General features: G+C 45.7%; 1 protein-coding gene across 1 annotated transcript in view; it reads left to right on the top strand.

The window, feature by feature from the left end:
• The window catches only part of SH3RF3 (SH3 domain containing ring finger 3), a 245,111-nt gene extending 225,629 nt beyond the window's left edge, over nucleotides 1-19,482 (top strand). The window contains exons 9-10 of the mRNA XM_049834469.1: nucleotides 7,508-7,845; nucleotides 18,379-19,482. Of these exons, the coding sequence (XP_049690426.1) occupies nucleotides 7,508-7,845; nucleotides 18,379-18,547 (507 nt within the window). The 3' untranslated portion in view covers nucleotides 18,548-19,482. The remainder of the gene's footprint in view (nucleotides 1-7,507; nucleotides 7,846-18,378) is intronic.
• Nucleotides 19,483-19,767: the final 285 nt, after the last annotated feature.

Here is a 19,767-nt window from a genome sequence, read left to right as displayed (position 1 = left end):
CCCTTCTCTGTGCTGTTCATATTTCTGCAATATCCTATTCCAGCTGCGGTGGCCAGAACAGGACACAGCATTCGGGAAGGTAGGTATGGCAGGGCTTCCCACAGCGTTGTTTTCTGCAGGTGGTTTTCACCTCTTTCTCTAGACTTTTCCGAACAATTCCCAATCTTCTCTTTTGCCTTCTGGACATTGCTGAGCATCAGGTTTTAGGAGTGACTCCCTTTCTGTGTGAGAATAGACCGTTTAGAGTCACTGGTAGCATGGGAATATTTGGGATTTGTATTCCCAGAGCGCACACTGCATTTGCTTTTTGGCTCGTTTCACAATGGACTTTGTTAACTTTTGCTGAGTACGGAGGTTTGTTACCTTTAAGGCTCTTGCTTTGTACTGGAATTCATCATTCCCATTTAATGTGGGGGTAGAATTAAGTGCCTAGAAAATGGGGTTCACAAAATCTGACCAGCAGAACAGGTGTCTAAGCCAGTGGGAGATACTGGTAGGGAAGGGTGGCTTGGATCTTGTTTTTTTCAGTCTGAGGAAGTTACCTGCTTCCACTTGAGATTCAGGGCACGTGCCCAGCTCTGCAGGGTGCCAAGGTTTCCTTCCAGAAATAAAAGATGAGGATCTCTTATGCGACTGAGCAGGAAATCTTGCTCATGCTTGGGCATCCCACACTTGAAGCACTTGCATGAAACTCCTGGGTTGTTTTCTCCCCAAATGAGATGGGAGCCCACATTCCCCAGGGAAATGATGTATGCTTTACGCCTCTCTATAGGCTGCGCGGCAGGCAGGAGAGCGGAGCAGAGAAGGGGAAATCTCAGTGCTTTGTGCTGAAGTTCCCTTACTTGTAGGCTAATCAAATATCCAGTGGATTGCGGCATGAAGAAGGGAGCTGAATGTCAAATGTGTGCAAGGATATCATGCCTGCTCCCTTCTTTTGTGTTCCCAAAGAGGTTGCTCGCACTTCAAAGGAAGAGATGGACTAAAATCAGGACTAAAACACATCCATCTGAGCATGGTTTTAGAGATAGTGGCTCCTTGGAAATAAGTGGAAATGTTGCCAAGGGCTTCACGAGAACCGTGGTTTCATCACCTTCTTTGGTGTTGTCCTTGCGTTTCACTTTGTCAGGACACAATTTTGAGTTACTTCATCACAGCAGTAGTTTTCAGTTCCCTCGTGCTCCATTTCAGCTGTTCCCACTAAAAAATATCACTGAAAACTGTTATCGGGGCATGGAGTAAGTTGTGTATCTTAATGACTTTCCATCCTTTTCATAACCGTCACCTATTCCCTACATACCAGGCCAGGAAAAGCAATGAAATACAAAACTATCCATCCATCAGCTTCTCCCTCCATCAAACACAGAAAAAAGACAATATCAGCGCAGCAGATCATCTGTCCCTCATTCCCCATTAATTGTGTTAGCAGTCCTTTTGCTTTCTGCCTGGTCTGAATTCAGCAGCCTGCAGGAAGCTCACTGAGAGCTGAGACTCTCTGCTTCCTCTTCAAGTTTTTTTTTCCCTTTTGAGCTAGCTTTTAACTTTGTTCCAGTGTTTGAAAGATCTAATATTCCGTCTAAATTGAATATTCAAATATATTTTTAGATTCCCTCTTTTTCTCTTCTAGTAGTCTCTAGAGCCTTGCATCCGCCCCAGTTCAACAGCAGCACATGATGACGTGCCTGTGTGCTTTGCTGTACTGGGACCTGAACACTAGTTCCTTCTTCTCGGTTTTGTTTTCAAAACATCTGAAATTCCCAACCAGGTCCAGCTGCAAGATATTTTACTTTTTTTCTCCTGGCTTTAATACTATTTATCTTCAAATTAGTGACCATAACTAATATGTTTGTGCATGTACGTATGCATATTACTATCACTGGCATTTAAAAGCTAATGATATTATGATCCTAAAATCCTTTTTGTTCCTTGGCATTTAACTTGTATACTGAGATTATAATAATAGACTTCTGGCCAGGAGCAGTTGTGTCCCTTAAGAACTAAAGCTTTGGCAAGTATTTCCATACAATGTATGATACAAAACTAGTCTTTCCCTAAAATCAGAAGTAATTGTGTAGTAAGTAATTACTGTTGTCTTGTTCAGTATGTCATCAATGCCTCAGGAGAAATAGTGGCAAACTGCAAATGATAAATACATATCCAAAGACATTCCAGACCTGAAGCTTTCCTTTGAGAAGATGCTGGTTTGGGTTTTTGTGCCTTTTAAATAATTATCAAAATCTCAAGTCCAATAATTTTTCAGATTTTAAAAACCCGAATAGCTTTTTTCCTAGAAAGTGTAATCCCAAATACCACCTACTTTTTAAATGCAAGCATCAATAACGAGTAGCCACATTGGAATCAGAATAAAAATGTACTGTTCTCCAGACATTAACTTAAATGTACTGAAAACAAGTACTGACCAAGTTAAACAAGCAATAGTAGTGATTTGGGGGCACTGACTGATAGATGAGTTCCTTATTTGTTCTGTAGAGCTCAGGTCAGCATTTAAACAGTTTTGTTTCTCTTTTCTTCACTTTTAAGTGAAACCTTTTTCTCCCTCTGGCTCTCTTATCTATCGAGGTAACTGGTGTTGCATGGGAAATTACCTCATTTCAATGGCTGGAGCCAGTTTTTCTATCAGCTGTGGTAAGGTTTCCTCATTTATTTAATGAGCCTAGATAGTTAGGAAATTAAGTATTAGGAGCTGCAGATGAAGAAAACTAAAACAGAATTTTCTGTTTATTAGGGTGGTTAAAAAAAAGAAAAGATCTGTATTAATATAGGCAGTACATATAATTGGTATTTGGATTATGGCATGATTATTACTTTGCAGACAGGGGACTCTGTTATCACTCAGTCATCAACGAAGTAGCTGCATTCTGTGCTCATCTCATCCCTGAAGCTGAAAGAAGAGCTAGTTATTATCTTCAAGTGGGGTTATTAATGAGGGGAAAAATCATCCCCAATTACTGTGAAGCAAAATATTTCAACATTTACATATCTGAGACTTTAATTTTCATCTAGTCCTTCATGAGTTCTTAAGCTCAGACTGTATTCGCTTCTCCAAACGTTCCCACAGCGACAGAGCAAGGGGAACTCGCACCTTCCCGAGTGCTGGCTGCCCCAGGTGAACACTTCACATGGAAATGCTGCTCCTTCCAGCCTTGTGCTGCCAGGCACTGATTTCCACCGAGATTCCTTCCTGCTACACCGTAGGAATGGAGTCTCAAGCGTAGGCTTTGCTAGAGAAGTAAGAAATTCTGACCTGCCTGTACTGTCTGTGTTCACAGAGCTTTTTTTCTTAACTAGAAACAGCCTGGGATTTATTTGAAAGAGCTAATTTCACTCTTCTGCTTTTTTTTTTGAACAAGCTATTGATCCTTGTGAAATTAGTGGTTTGGAAGTCTTGACTCTAAATCTCCTAGAATAAATCCTGAGCAACACAAAGGTGATGATTTAAATTCAGTTAAAAATGTGGGCAGTAACCAGGAGATGGGAGGAGTGCTGTCCATACTGTGAAGCCATCCATCAACACAGATGCGAAGGTCTGACCTTGGCAGGTTCAGGAGGTAGGGACGTCAAACACAGTTTGCAGTCAATTGGAAGTGTAGCTACTAGACAAAGAAAACTCAATAATTACACAGCTGTTTCAGTAGATTGCAGATTTCCTAGAAAACAATAAAACAGCCATCTGTGAATGAAAAAAGTAAAGCATCTTTTTTCTCCATTCAAAAACTTAATTCCTGAAAGTCGTCAGATATGTCCTCTGTAAACTTCTTATCTCTCTTCAAAACCCCCAGAGTCTGTAACCAATCGGTGTACATTTCTCTGCGGCATTTATGCCCATTAATGCCTCGTTGATTTACAGCGAAACTGCTGAAGAAAGGACTGTCTTGGACAGCCGTATAAATATTAAATTAATTTCTTGTGAAGGATGGCTGCTATTACACTAAATATTAAATGAATTCATAATACTTGGACATTTGCAATAAATCACTACTGGGACTGCATACTAACATCCCATTCCAAATCTTGTCTTTTTTTTTTAATATTAAAGCCATGGAAAAGGACTGATTGCTCTCAAAGAAATGTACAGCTTTGTAACGCTGGAGTCATTAACGAATTCCCACGGCGCAAGGAGGAGTTTTAACTTAGTCCCATTTTACAGATGGGAGGAGGCATGAAGGGGTTTAAGTTGAACTGCTGATTACATGAGGTTCAAACCCAATCTGCGTCTCACGAGAGACATCACAGTAAATTATCAGCTCCTTACAGTCCTTGTTTTGCTTGAAGTGCTCTGAGCAGCATCGGCAGAGGGTCTGGCAACGTGACACCAGAAGGCTGAGAGCATTTGCCAGACTCAGAGAGAAAAAGTGCTGGATGTGATGTTTAATCTCCAGGCACCCAAAGTGGTTTAGTGTCAACTCACCTCTGAATATCTTGCCCAAAGCCACGATGGGAAGAATGGGACTCGAGGCTTTGACTAGCAAGACTAGGCTTAGCAGTTGAAGTAAGTCATCTTCTCTCTTTAGAGAACACAGTTCTTTTAGTCTCAAAAGTTTAGTAAAACGCTCAGTGGACTAAGAAGGGCTAAAAATCAATTCTTTATTTTTCCTTTTGTTAGTAGAGCAAAGGGTAGATCAGCAAGTTCATTAAAGCTCTCTGTTATCTGAGGGGTAGTAGCTTGAGTGTAGAAATTTGTGCCAGGGCTAAGCATGTAGAGTGGAAGCCGTTCTTGTAAACAAAATGGAATGACTGTCAGACTCATCTGCTTTTTAACGTGCAGATGGGACTGAATATATGCATCTCCTTCTTTCCAAAGATTTTTGCTTCTATGCCTTAAATGGTCACACAAGGTTTTTCTAATGAAGATTTGCCAAGGTATTTAAATTATAAGCAAAAATTAGAAAAGCTGCTACCACATAGGAATATTAATTGTTCATTATACAGGGATTTAGTTCACATAGTTACTTTGCATGTGCAGAGCTGCCAATTAAAGGGGCTCAAAGTGCTCACTGCTGCACAATAGCTGTTTCTCCAGAGCCCCACAATGGCTATTGTATTCTGTCACTGACCTTTAGACACCTTCAAATGCATATTGACACAGTATGCTGGGATCATTAGAGCTATTGTTTCAGTGCGCCACAGGGAAAGGAGAGTTCTGCAATTTCGTGAAGAGCTTTAAAATTTGATATAACGGTGACAGCAGCGATATTTCTTAATTAGAGAGTGAGAGAAACACTGAAGTATTTTTCTGGTGCTGCAGGTGAATTCCGGCGTGCACACCTACCACAGTTCCCACAACGGTCCCTTCCCATTGGGGAAAGAAGCTGTTTATCGGGGGCATTTGGTCTGCTTTTCTATTGTTGCCAGCGGAATTTATCTAGTATGTTTGACCTGATGGTGCCATATGGCCAGCCTCCCTTAGCTTCCATGGATTCTGCCTGGATGAACATCTTGGCAGGATGGATCCTTTCATCCTGTACGTGACAAACGCCCTTTTAAACAGAGCGTATAGTTGGAACCGGTGGTATACAGGAGACTGGGATCTGGAATCATAGTTCAGACGCTACTCTTCGAAGATCAGTGGATGTTGTCTCTGTGATAACAACTATGCTTCATTTTAGCTCTTCCATGTCTTAACATTTAAGGTATTTCTGCTTTCTTACCGGTCTGTGACAGCTAAAGAGTGCAAACAAGAACTTTGGGAGCAGAGATATCAGATACTCCAAGTACATTTACTGTAGTAAATCCAAGCATCTTCTAAAAGCTTATATTTATTTTATTGTAGCCCTCCTATTCTTTAAAGCTGCTTTGAGAAATTACTTCAGCAGTCAGCACACAAAAGAGCATCATTTTAAACCTTGCATGGGACGCTTTGTCTACAGAGAATAAATAAATTACTGGCTTGTATTTCCAAAGAGTGTTCCCGCTTAAAGACAGAGAGATAGTTTCTGTTCCAGAAGTATTGCAGTTGCTGGGTTGGTTTTTATCCCTTGGGATCCTATTATAGAACAAATAATCAAATATAGCTAGACTTCACAGCCCTGAGTCTCTGAAGATAGTCTTGGGTAATGGCTTGCACTTCTGACAGAAGAGGAAGAAATCTAACAGACCTTGTGCAAAACTTCTCGTGTCATTAAAAAAAATGGAAAATTTACTGCACAGCATTGCTGGTTGCAACCTAGCCCAGCGCTGTGCAGCACATACTGGAGGATGGCCAGTTTCTGCACACAGTCCCTCTACCCAAAAAACTTTCTAGCTGAAGGACATAATATTCGATATTTGTGTGTGCTTGAGATAAATGTGCAGCAGGATTTCTCACACTGCTGTAAAACCCACAAGGTCAAATGTGTTTCTTCAGTAATGCAGGCTGAACTTTTCTTTTTTTTTTTTTTACATTAATTTAAAGGGTGCTGTTATCTCGTTTTCATCCCTCCATATCAGAAACCCTTGTAGAACTTTGAAACCTCCCATGCCCTGCCACCGCAATTGCCAATTGTAAATTTTGTGGTCTATCTTCCAACATCAAGGTGATACCTTTACCTTAACGCATGAGGAGAAGCGACCCACTTCTGGGAGGGAGAGGCGAGTAGGTACAGCTGTGTGCTGCAGGTACAGCTGTGTGATACAGGTACAGCTGTGTGATGGAGGTACAGCTGTGTGCTGCAGGTACAGCTGTGTGATACAGGTACAGCTGTGTGCTGCAGGTACAGCTGTGTGATGGAGGTACAGCTGTGTGCTGCAGGTACAGCTGTGTGATACAGGTACAGCTGTGTGATGCAGGTACAGCTGTGTGATGGAGGTACAGCTGTGTGATACAGGTACAGCTGTGTGATGCAGGTACAGCTGGGTGATGGAGGTACAGCTGTGTGCTGCAGGTACAGCTGTGTGATACAGGTACAGCTGTGTGATGTGGGATGTGAAGGGCAACACGCGCTGGAAAGAGCTGTTGAACCACTGTCTTGTGCCTCCGTTCTCCTCACGGTAAATCTGCATCAGGTAGTAAATGAGGCAGTAATGATGAGTGCTTCTCTTGCAATGGGCTGGGATCTGAAATCTCTCCTCAGACCCTTGTGCTTCGCAGCGGAGGTTTTTAGCCATACGGCCTGATTTGTTACTTTGGGGGAGTTTCTCTATTGCGGGACAGGATTCTCCTGGAAGAGAGAGGGCAGCACTTCGATTGGGAAGTTTGTACCTTTGCTGTCCCACTGTAACTGCACTCTTTCTTTCAAAAGATGTGCTGATCGCTGCCTGGGTGATTTGAAAACGGAGATAATCTTTGCAGTATGTTAGGTCCTTACTCTGCTGAACGAGTTGAAGCCCTGTTGGCTGGGGAGGGATTTTCATAGGAACTTCATTACCGAAAGCTCAGGTTCTACCTGGATCGACCTCTAGTCGTGGCAGTTTTGGGAGGTTTCCTGCCACACACATGGAATTTTTCCTAAAGAAAAATGAAAGGCGTTGGTATGTCTGCTCACTGCCCATATTTCATGTGGTTCCTTTGCAGAAGGAGAAGAAGAGCGGGCTGCTGAAACTTCTAGCAGGAGCATCAACAAAAAAGAAGTCGCGCTCCCCACCGTCCGTGTCCCCCACGCACGACCCCCAGGCAGCCATCGAAGGAGTCCTGCAAGGGGCGGTGGGACCCGAGCTCTCCTCCCTCTCCAGCCACGGCAGGGCCGGCTCATGCCCTATCGAGAGTGAAATGCAGGGAGCCATGGGGCTGGAGCCTCTGCACAGGAAAACGGGCTCCTTGGATTTGAATTTTTCCATCCCTTCTCCTGCCAGGCAGCCCCTCTCTTCCATGGCAGCTATTCGGCCAGAGCCCAAGCCTTTGCCCCGGGAAAGGTAAGCTCTGCGGCTCCTGAGGTCGCCCGCATCCTCAGGGAGCGTTTGGAGGAGGGCTGCAAGTTTCGCTTGCCGAAGGGTTGTTGCAGTTTTGCTGCTCTGCGGATCGACTGTAGGTGGCTCGGCTGTCTTCTAGGAAGATGGCTTATGTGCATCTGGCCATTGAAAATCATTTGACACTCAGTGCACGTTTAATGTTCATTGATTAAAAAAGTGGTGAGCAGCGGCTGTCCGTGACACCACACAGCCCTGGTCTATGGAGGGCTTTGGGCTCTTTCTGAGCCCAAAGGGTGTAAATGCTGTCAGCAAAGGCCACTTTTTAAGTGGGATCCCTGTGTTTTAATAAACTTCTGGAGTTGTCCTGTGGTGCTTCCTGCCTGGGGACAGCAGGGGTGATGCGTTTGCTCATCAAGGCCCTTTCTGGCCTGTTCTGCAATACCAAAGACTGTTTCATTCTCCTTATTTAGGATACTTACAGGTAGCGCCATCTTCAGTGACTTGTTACCAAAAATGTGGCTCATTTCTAGAGAGGAAGGTACCAGGGATTCTGGAGTTCATTTCAGCAGCCTGCTCTGCACCTTGGTACCTTAGAGTAACTGGCCTTGCAAACCCAAAAAGAGTAGAGTAGGAACACCAAAATACAAAAGCAGATGGGGAGAAAGACAACTAGAAACAGGTACAGAAAAGAGCTAGGTCTCCACTTGCAGGGTCATATTGGCTTCAGGTAAATATTTTCTACAATACTGCAGTTTGAGGACTGGGAAGGGAATGGGTAATGCACTTATACGATGCTATTGAAATGCTTTCCGTTCAAAAAATGATTGAGGAGAACGTGTTTTTTACAAAAGCATTAAAGAGTTGTCAAGAAGCAGTCTAGGAAACTCTCTGGAGTTGATATCTAAAACAATTTTGGAACAACAGTAAAGCTCCAGAAGTTTGAAAGATACTTTTTTTGTTGGAGTGTATGAAAGAGGCTGAAGGGAACGGACTGGGTGAGCCACCTGACCCTGAATCTAGCTGGGATCATGGAGCAGATGATGCAGGGCACGATAAGGAATTCTACAGGACAGTTCATACTTTACACAGTGTTTTACTGAATGCAGGCTGAAATTTGGTTGGGAAGGTAACAATGACACTGTAACATATTTAAACTTTTCTAAGGCATCTGGTTTGTGACCATAAAATGTCTTGCTGAGTAAATTGTACAGAACTGACGCAGTAGATACTAAGTGGATTGAAGACTGATTCACTGGCATCAAATCTAACTCTAGATCAGAAGTTGCTAGAAAATGATTGCGTATGTATGTAGGGTAGCCCAACGAGAGTTGGGTCTTGGACCTGCACTGCCCAACGTAAAGATTTTGCTGTTGCACAGCAGAGGACTGAAGCGGGAGGTGGGTGATGAAGAGGGCAGACCCGTTGGTACAGAGCTAATTCAACGCATCGGTAAGGAGAACGCAGAGAAACAGTAGATTTCAGAAGAGCCAAATCTGAGGCAAAGTGGAGTGGCCTCAGAGAAGCATCGTCAGAACAATGGAAGACTTAAAACAATATACTTGCAGTGAGTGATACAGGGAGCTCTGGTACACCTGGTAAAGACCAGGCTTAGGCATGGCTTGGTAACAGTCTGTAAGAGACTGCAGACAGGACAGACATGGGAATATTTTTACTCTAGATTGGGCATTTTGTCTAAAAGAGATGCTGTTGTTCAAGCGCAGCTATTAGACTTGAAGCAGAAATAAATGCAGGCAAGTCCTTCAGCATTGTAATGAAGGCAGTGAAAGCAGACTATCACAGTAGTCTCTTGTCCTTAAAATCCATGAAAAAGCAATTTAGTGAAAGGAGTGAAAAACCAATCCCTATTTAGGCACACTTAATTTGGTCTACATCAGTTTAGATTAATGCTATAAGAAAAGCTAAATCAATATAAACCAGATTTAGCACCAGTGTAACTAAATCAGTGGAATGCTGCACCTTTAGTTAAATGTAGCCGTGAAAAGAAGCCAAGAAGAACATCCCCTGACGTCTCCAGAGCTGGCTGTTAAGGTGCTGCTCTCAAAGCTTTACTGTAGAGAAGTCCAGACACATTATTTGACATGCCAGGGCCAGTCCTAAATCCTGCAAATTTCTCGGTTCACCTCTGAATGGTCTGGATAGTGAAACATTTAACTGATGACAATTTTAAGTGGCAGAATAGAACCAGAGGGACATGGGTTAACTGCATCTGCTCAGCCATGCTGGAATTAGGGGTAAATAGATTTAGACTGCTAAAACTGAGTAAATACTTCCAATCGCAGTATATGGTGGTGAGGAACTTACTCTGGTTTTAAGCATTTTAATTCCTGAGTCTTAAATCCGAAAATAAGCTATAATTGAAGTAACCCTAATTATACACAGCAGGCAAGATTCTCTAATTGATTTATGAATTAACTTCCATATCATTGGTGTATCTGCATTCCTTAACTGATCATATGGGTTTTCTCATGCCCGTAATGGGAAATATTAATTACCTTCATGCACTAGGAAGGATAATGCTTAGTCCTGGAATAATCTGAGCAGATACATTAAACACTTGTCTCCGAGAAATTCATCCCACATCCATCTGTGCTCATTAAATCATCAAATTGCTCAGAAGTACCAAATTATATTTTTTTTAAAACAAATTATGGTTTTCAAACCACTTGTTCTTTTCACATCTGGCAATGGAGGAACTCGCATTCAACGTCACTCAGCTCCATATTTTGCTTGTTTGCATTTTGGTGCATTTCATCCGCACAGTAGGAGCAATTCTCTGAGAAAGAAAAGGGAGGAGAGGGAAAAAAAGGTTAGATAAACAGATTCAGATGCTGGATGAAATTTTAAAAAGCTGCAAAGCATTTCAGTGCACTTAGCTGTACTTGGCTTTCTGTCTCCCAACGCCCATCTGTGCGCATAGAGACAGAGCACTGAAAGGTTGGAAGAAGTAGCACATTCCTTAATATTTACAGCATTCGAAGCGAGGCTCATGCAGCAGCAGAGCACCGCTACTTCTCCCATCGAGGCTGGCTTGCAGCTCCGGCACTCGCCACATCCAGGCTACTGCTCAAACCCGAGCGGTCATGCCGCTAGCCATGGGGAGGTGCATTAAAAGGCTGTGATTGCTCGCGGCTCAACGCTCAGGATTTAAGGGAAGAATTGCCTGTTCCTCCGCCTGACAGCGCAGCCCTTCGTGGGAGTCGCAGCCGGGCAGAGGGGAAGGTGAAGAGAGCTTCGGCCTCTCGGAGATGCTGCTAATGTTTACGCTCTCGTTCATTTTTTTGTGCACGGGGAGAGCGAGGAAAACAATTATTTGACCTTGTCCTACTTGATATTCCAAAGCCTGCTTATGGACGGCTGGATTAGAAAGGACATTGCTCCTAGCTCTCCTGTCGTTTAGCCTTGATATTTAACTGGTTTGCTGGGATAGTTAGTGCCCATCTCTGCCTTCTGGGTGTAGTTTCCCACCATCGGTTTATAAAACCCCCTTCCTTCGGCTGCTCCCTGCCATAAAGCATCCAGCAGTCCGAGCAGCAGAGCGGAGAAATTTCCCAGGTGGTGTCCTTGTCACTTCGCGTTGCAGTGATTGACTGTCCGGTGAATACCCCACCAGGCTGCGTGTGCCCCACACGCTCTTTTCCACCTCCCGCTCCGTCCAGTTTCCGCTGGTGCAACAAACAGGACCAGTACAGGGATGCGCTGGGGTGAGGCAGAGCCCGGGCCAGAGACTTGCCCGCATCCCACCGACGCTGTCGGTTTACGTGGGAGAGGGATGTGCTGTCTGCCTAGCAGCGCCAAAGGAACATAATTTCCCCGCCACCCCCTTCAAGAAAATATGACTGTACGTTAAGGAAAACAGGGGAGTTGAGCGTGCGTGTGCGCGCCCGCGTGAGTCATGTTCCCCTCGCTGCCTGGCACTGTTCCCAGATGCGAACCTGAGTAAAACATGTCACGCGTTGTTGACTCTTTTATAGTAACTGGCACTAATTCTGCCATGTTATATTCTGACGAAGCGGTTGTATCCAGACTTACCGTCACGACTGGCGTGTCTGCGCCGTGTTTCTACGGGGTTTGTGGAGCCTTCAAGCAAGGTGTAACCGCAACAGTGCTGCAGAATGAGACGGGAGCAGTGAGCTTGACCTTTAAAATAGACCCCTCCGTGTTTCCCTGTATCCTTTCTACAAATCACTGCCACGTCAGAAATTGAGCTCCCAATTCAAGGAAGCATTCAAGCATGTGCTTAACGCCCATTGACTTCAATTTTGCTGCGCACGTATATCTTCGTTGCCAAGAGGGAAAGCAAAAGGAAGGGGTTTTTTCTTTTCTGGAAAGTGATACTAGAGAAATGACCCCAGGAGTAAGTTCTGACTGAACAATGACATGTATGCGCATGGTTAAATGCTTCTCTGACTGGGGATTCCTGCCTTGGGACTGAGAAACTAGAGTTAACCATCTCAAAAATTGAATCCAGCAATATTTCCAGCAGAAGGGTAAAAGATCCAACTGAGATTTGTTCTTCTAAGGCTGCTGATACAGAGACTGCAATATTGGTGAAGCGGGCTCTGGCTTGTAGTGCGCAGAGGTGCTTTGCAGGTCTCTGCAACCTGCCAGTAAAAGGATGGAGCATCAGAGCTCCACCGATAAGCAGGAGCAGTGGTTAACTAGGCTAAACGCTTCATTGTCACCAATTATCTATCCCCACACAAAACTAACTGTGTGTCCCTAACACACAAGGGCTCTGTTGGAGTCACAGGACCGGACTCCTGAAACCTGTCCTGAGTGCATGATACTTTGACAAACAGAAACCTGCATTAAACATCCAAACTCAAGCACTAAATGGGACCAGATTGGAGGTTAGCCCTGCAGACCTAATTCGCCTCATTGTACATCTGTTTTCTTAAGTTTCTCTAGCTCCGTCAGTGTCCTGGATGCACGTATTTACTCAGTGAGCCGGCTCACCGTTTACTCAGTATTTGGGGTTTATTTCCTCAGTGCCCAGGCCTGAGCCCAGCCCTTAATTACTGATCAGTTCTGATCAATACTGTTCGATGCCTGTCTGTGCACACTGAGAGAGACTGCATGACTAATTTAGACCAGACAACCGACTCCTACGCAGCTAGGGTGCGTGAGATGAGTCTCACTCTGTGGAAAATGTGGCACGAGGCTTTGCAGCTGGAGGAGTCGGAGGAGCCACTTTCCCCACACCTCCGCTACTCGGTGAGTTTCGCTGCGGTCACTTGCTAGAGACCTTCCGACCTCTGCAAAAGATGGGGTGGCTTTGGCAGGCACGTGTTTCTTCCATGTCACAGCCTTGACTCACGTCCAGAGCAGGACATTTTGTGTACTAAATGAGGCAGACGTCCTACGAGAAAAACGGTATGCAATCACGTAATGAAAGATTATATTGCACACAAGCAAAAGGGAAGTCTTGGGCAATTTTAGTTGCCTGTTTCTTCATCTCAGATTCCTGGGTGTGAAACATTCCTGTTCTGTTAAGGTAATGGATGTCTTTGTGCATCTACATACTTAACATTTTTAGTTGATTCGTTTTTTTAAAGGAGACAAAACCAGAACTTCCATCATGTAACATCTCTTTGAGGTCAGGAGCCTTAGCTGCACCTTGCAGTGGTAGCAAAGAGAGATCTGGGTGGGAAGGGTGTTTCTTTTGACTACAAGGATGAGTGCTGTGAAGACATGGGTCAGTGGGATTCCCAGGTCTTTGCTGACACCAGAGGGACAGGGATGATGGACCCATTCCCAGCTTCCAGTGAGTTAATTGCTGCCAGGGTCCCCATCCCACCCTCAGCCCCGGCGCCAGCCTCAACCCATGCAGTCCCCTGCCCACGGGGTGTCCTGTCCCAGCCCCAGGCTCCCTCCCACCAAGGCTCTTTTTGCTCTCCCAGACTCATCCCAGCACAGCTGCCCCCCTCAGCCGCCATACCCACACCTTCCGTCAAGCCTTCCAGTTTTCATCAGGACCCTATTTCTCCCTCGACTCCCAGTTTTACTCCCATGGGGCTCCCTCTCCCTCGCCTTACCCCGCTCCCCAGCTCCCTGAGGTTTCCCTGCCCTTGCTGATGCTCCTCACAGCCTCTCCTCATGGATTTTCTCTTGGGCACTGAGGACCCCCCCCCAGGCCACTGCCCATCCCGGACAGTCCCCTCCAGGGATGGAAAGTGCCCAAGCCACGGATGCCACAGCAGCCAGCCCTGGGGAAGTCCAACATCAAGTCGATGCCCTGAGGAAAAAAAAACCATGAGAAGAGAAATGCAACCTTGGAGGTCCGGCAGAGGTAGGACATCTTAGAGTGTGAATCAGCAGCGATTTTACCTTCAGTGCTACTAAACATGTGCCATTTTGGGATGGTTTGAATGCTTTTAACCTGGCCGAGAGCAGGTGATTTTCAGAAGGAATAACATCCTTGACAGACCAGCGGGGCCACAGTACAGGTCTTTTGCTCCCAAGTTTGGGGACCAGAGAACAGTTTGTGGACGCCCTCACCTGGGTCCTGCTGGTGCTGCAAAACCCCTCGTGTTCTTTCTGGAGGTGATGAGACCATTTGGGCTGAATGTGGGACCCTCAGCCTGACACAGCTGCCGTGGAGAGTTTGGGCCAAAGCGGTTGACATTTGGCAGAATTACAACTATGCGAGAGTACGATTTACAAGAGAAAATACCAAACATCTTTAATAATAGGCAGAGGTGGTTGCCACACTTGTCATCATGATTGTTGCCCAGCTAATTAGCATTTTAAAAAGTTGGTAATTTAGAGGTGTAATGTGACACAGACAAAATTGAAAGGGCTCTGTGATCCATTTGAAATGCCAGGAAGCCGTTTGGTGTAAGAAAACCTACAATTTTGTAGTAGTTTCTCAAAGAGGGGACAAAAGGGGAAATGGAAAGGGGAGATATAAATAGACGTACACAGAACTGCCTTTTTGGGAGTGAGGGAGGATGTCTGGGAGAAGAGAGCTTTTCTGCCAAAAAAAATATGGCTAATATATGTATTTGCAATGCGGTTCCAGAGGATAAACTAGGCTGAGATGCCACCCGGAGGTGTGGAGGGGTGGCACAGCAGCGACCCACGCTGCTGCCCGCTGCGGCCCTCACCAGGCTGCCTCTCCCAGGCACCGCTTCAAAAGCCTCTCAAGGGAAAAGCATAGCATCTTTTTCCATCTCTCACGGAGGATTTCTTAACCGATTTGCAAGGTCTTTTGTATCTAAGATTCCGTTATTCTGTCAAAAACACTTTGGTGCTATCCTATGAGGTACCGTAGATAATTAAATTTAAACCGTAGCGTTTGGAGCTTCCTTAAATGGGAAAAAATACTTCATTTGGTAATGCAGCAACTGAGATTTATTTTTCTAAATCTCTGAGGAGATGCTGTGTAGAACCCCTTTTATGACGACGGGTGAATTCCTGTTGAGCGTGGTCACATCTCTCCTCGTGTGAACCGTTCGGGGACCAGCAGCTCCCCACTCCTCGGGTGTAGGCTGGCTTTAAAAGGTTGGCTCTGTGCTTAAGGCATGACATGAGGTGTTGGCAGTCCCAGCTGGGTCTGCAGGGCGACTCTGCCCAAGACACCACCTTTTTCTGTGTTTCTGTTTCCTGATCTGCCAAAAGCATCCGGGGGTACCTCCGCACCACTTGACTAATGTTGAGGTCCGACCTTCTTCTTTCTCAAAGGCTCCCGAGATCCTGGTGCAGAGCTCCAATGCGCTGTGATTGTGCATAGAGTTGTGAGATCTGAAACTTGGCATCGTCTTAGCTAAAATTGTTCCACTCTGATAATTTAATTAATCAACACTGCAGCAGAGTGTTTGAAATAATGTGTGCATTCATTTGCATAATGGCTGTAATTGGCAAAGCTTCATAATATAAGTGTAGCAGTTCCACAGATGATAGCGCGATAGACCATTTTCCTGCAGCCAGCCAGCAGCACACATTTCAACCTCTGTTATTTGCTTTTCCACAGAGGAAGGAAGTGACAACTAGATTTATTGACCAAGGCACAGAGATGACCGGCAGATTTTTGATGGCACTTGAACACGTATATTTTCTACGTGACTGTTGCTGTGTCAAGACAAAAAGCCCGTAGTTAGGGTTTAGAGCAGAACCCGCACTCCAAATGGAGTTTAATGGTTTTCCAAGGATGTTTGGCCATGGAGATGTCCAAACATAGAGCCAAAGCTAGTATTTTCACTGTCATGTCAAAGTGGAGTCCCTAGTTTCAGAGCCGCAGTCATTAGGTACCTGAGCAACATCTGCAAAGAAAATTAGTGACTGCCACTGAAAAGCCCCACGCTTTGGTACCAGCTCACTTTTGGAATGGCCTCAGGGAGTGGTCCAGAGCCTGCAGGGTATGTTGAAGTTAGTCCTCCAGGACAGGATATTATTTTAAATAAATACTCGCCTTGTAACAAACATGACTGAGGCATCAGTGGCCATGCAGTGGTTGTGGAAATATTAATCCTCAGGAGATAGGCTTTAGGTAATCCATTGGCGTCTTTTATCTGTCTTACTATATTTATTACTTTGCAATTAGCAAGACAGTTATTGACTGTTACCCAAATGCCAGATGACTGCAAAAGTACATGTGCTGAAGAAAAAAAACCCGTGCAGCAGAAATACTTTCCCTGCTCTGCACGCAAGTGCGTTGATATAAAAGGGCCCGGTCTGTGCTCTCAGGACGATGCCTGCTGATAAGCCTGAGTGCAGAATAGCTGTATCAGGATCAGGCCCATCGTTACTTCATTGAAATGAAGTGATACTTGAAAACTAAGTTCCCAGAGAGCCCTGTAAATGGTTCAGGACAGGAGCTCCCTGTTGGTTTGGAGAGTGCTTCAGAAGTCATTTGATACCTCTCCATTTTAGCTTCCCTTCCAGGTTTGAGGGACCCAAAGTACATTCTCAAGAAACATAATAAGGAAAATGTGAACTGCTTTAGCTAGGCTCTGCCAATATCACAGGCAGTCGGTGGGAGCGCTGCAAACCCCATTTTTCGTCATCAGTAGACAAGGGAAGAGCTACAGATGGACTTCTGCAAGGTCTTTGACACAGTCCCCCACAACATGCTTCTCCCTAAATTGGGGAGATACGGATTTGATGGACGGACTGTTTGGTGGATAAGGAATTGGTTGTATGATTGCATCCAGAAAGTAGTGGTTAATGACTCAATGTCTGGATGGAGATCAGTGATGAGTAGCATTCCTCAGGGGTCTGTACTGGGACCAGTACTGGTCAATGTCTTTGTTAATGACTCGGTGGGATCGAGTGCACCCCCAGCAAGTTTGCAGATGACACCAAGCCGAGTGGTGCAGTGGACATGTCCGAGGGACAGGATGCCATCCAGAGGGACCTGAACAAGCTCAAGAGGTGGGCCCATGTGAACCTCATGAGGTTCAGCAAGGCCGAGTGCAAGGTCCTGCACGTGGGTCAGGGAAACCTCCAGTATCAGTACAGAGTGGGGAACAAATGGATTGAGAGCAGCCCCGCGGAGAAGGACTTGGGGGTACCAATGGATGAAAAGCTGGACATGAGCCGGCAACGTGCGCTCGCAGCCCAGAAAGCTGCATCACCAGCAGCGTGGGCAGCAGGTCGAGGGAGGGGATCCTGCCCCTCTGTTCCGCTCTGGTGAGACCCCAGCTGCAGTTCTGCGTCCAGCTCTGGGGGTTCCCCCGTACCTGTTAGAGTGGGTCCAGAGGAGGGCCACGAAATGGTCCAAGGGCTGGAGCACCTCTCCTGTGAGGAAAGGCTGAGAGAGTTGGGGTTGTTCAGCTTGGAGACGAGAAGGCTCCAGGGAGACCTGATTGCGGCCTTTCAGTACTTAAAGGGGGCTTATAAGAAAGGTGGGGACAGACTTTTTAGTAGCGCCTGGTAGATTCAGACTAGATATAAGGAAGAGATTTTTTTTATGATGAGGGTGGTGAAACCCTGGCCCAGGTTGCCCCGAGAGGTGGTAGATGCTCCGTCCCTGGAAACGTTCCAGGTCAGGTTGGACGAGGCTCTGAGCAACCTGATGGAGTTGAAGATGTCCCTGCTCATTGCAGGGGGGGTGGACTAGATGACCTTTAAGGTCCCTTCTGACCCAAACCGTTCTATGATTCTATGACCTTAGGATGGAGCAGATGCAGTGCCGAACGAGACGTGTTACAGCAGAGGCAGATGCAGCGCTGGGAGAAGGTGGCTGAGTCCCTGGCGCAAGCTCGGCACATGACTGGGAGCAGGGACCACCACAAGTAGTCCAACCATTTGACCATACACTCCTGCTTTCATGGCCTGGCTCCAGAGTACGTCCTGGTCAAGTCTTCAGTCAGGCTGGCCAGAAATCTCCCCGTCATACTGAGTTTTAGTTAGAAAATGTAGCTGCATCAGATACAACTGGTATGAAAAAATGTAATTTGTTGATGTTTCCAAAAGCATTTTTCCCCAAGGTTTCTGGTGCTGGTGCCTGGCTGCTCCCATCAGGCGCAGGCTCAACCGCAGGCTGAGCAGGTCTTTACGTTTTTGTCTCCGAAGGTACCGTGTTGTGGTCCCGTACCCGCCGCAGAGCGAGGCCGAGATCGAACTGAAGGAAGGTGACATTGTGTTTGTGCACAAGAAACGGGAGGACGGCTGGTACAAAGGGACGTTGCAGAGGAACGGCAGGACGGGCCTCTTCCCCGGGAGCTTTGTCGAGAGCTTCTGAGGACGGCTCGCCGCTCTCTCAACTGGAGAAGCTTTCAGGGGAAACTGCATAGCACAAGAAGAGACAGCAAAGAGAAACTGGACTGATAACCACTGCCATTTTTATTTCCAAAGACTCCCCCCAGGCCCTTCAGACTACAGCTCTGGAGACGCGGTGCCCCGCTGTGCTCCCGAGACCGCGTGCAGTGCATACAGTGGTATGTTGAAGTAGTGCCTTCCACCTGGAATCACAGACTGAAAGGACGCCCATCTGGACTGTACGTAACCTAAACTCCGGCTGTTAACCCTTTGTGTAAATTATAGAGAAGATATCTTTAAAAAGAAAAAAAATTAAGAGGAAAGTTGTTATATTGCTGTAACTTATTTGTCAGAGCTGCAGTGTTCTTATTACTGGCCTATGCAAGATGGATTTGAGAGTTCAAGGAGGTGTGCTAGGAAGCTCTTAAACTGGGATTTTGTTTTTCCCGAGGGAAAAAGAGGGAGGGGAGGGTGGAGGAAACCCCAGCTAAAGATCCGTGCATCGTCGTGCAAGAAAGAATGAGGAGTCCAAAACGTTAATGTCATGCTTTCTATATACCTCAAAGATATGCTGCGCAAGTTTGTCAGTGAGTGTGTTAGTGCTCAGAGTCCCATACCATGCGGTGTCCTGGCGCTGCCGCCGGGGAGGACCTGGAGGAAGCACGGCTCCACCATTAAACTGTGGTTATTTGAGCAGAATCCCTTTTGCCTGTCTTCTGCCCTTATTATATGCAGCATGGATTTTTGTCCTTCAGTATCACTTTCCATTGCTTTTTTGTATGACGTACCTTTTTACTGTAAGAATTGCTCTACTTTATATATATATTCCTACTAGATCAGACATTTCCTCTTTTTCATACATCTGGTGCTATTTTTTTTAATTGTTAAAGATTTGGTTTGGTTAAACAGAGAGGCTGCAACAAGGAAATTAGAAACGCACCTGAAGATCGAGAGCAGACTGCTTGTTCGTGCTTCGTAGAGGAAAAGAGAAAAAGTCACTTGGTCACCGACAGATATACCTGGGGGAGCGTGCCAGTGCAACACGCACACGCTCGCGCTCTCCTACCTATTTAGAGTGGCTGAAGACCCATGCTGAAGCACAGCGTTCTGTCTGGAGGGTGATAATTACTCCAGAATTGGAAGTAATTCCCAGAGGAGTTGTTTTAATTGACTTTTTCATGGCAATAAGAAGAACACTGCAGG

The sequence above is a fragment of the Accipiter gentilis genome, chromosome 31 (genome assembly GCF_929443795.1).
Source record: "Accipiter gentilis chromosome 31, bAccGen1.1, whole genome shotgun sequence".
In the NCBI taxonomy this organism is placed as follows: Eukaryota; Metazoa; Chordata; class Aves; order Accipitriformes; family Accipitridae; genus Astur; species Astur gentilis.
The sequence above is the reverse complement of the archived record's forward strand: the minus strand, read 5'-3'. Positions and strand labels throughout refer to the sequence as shown.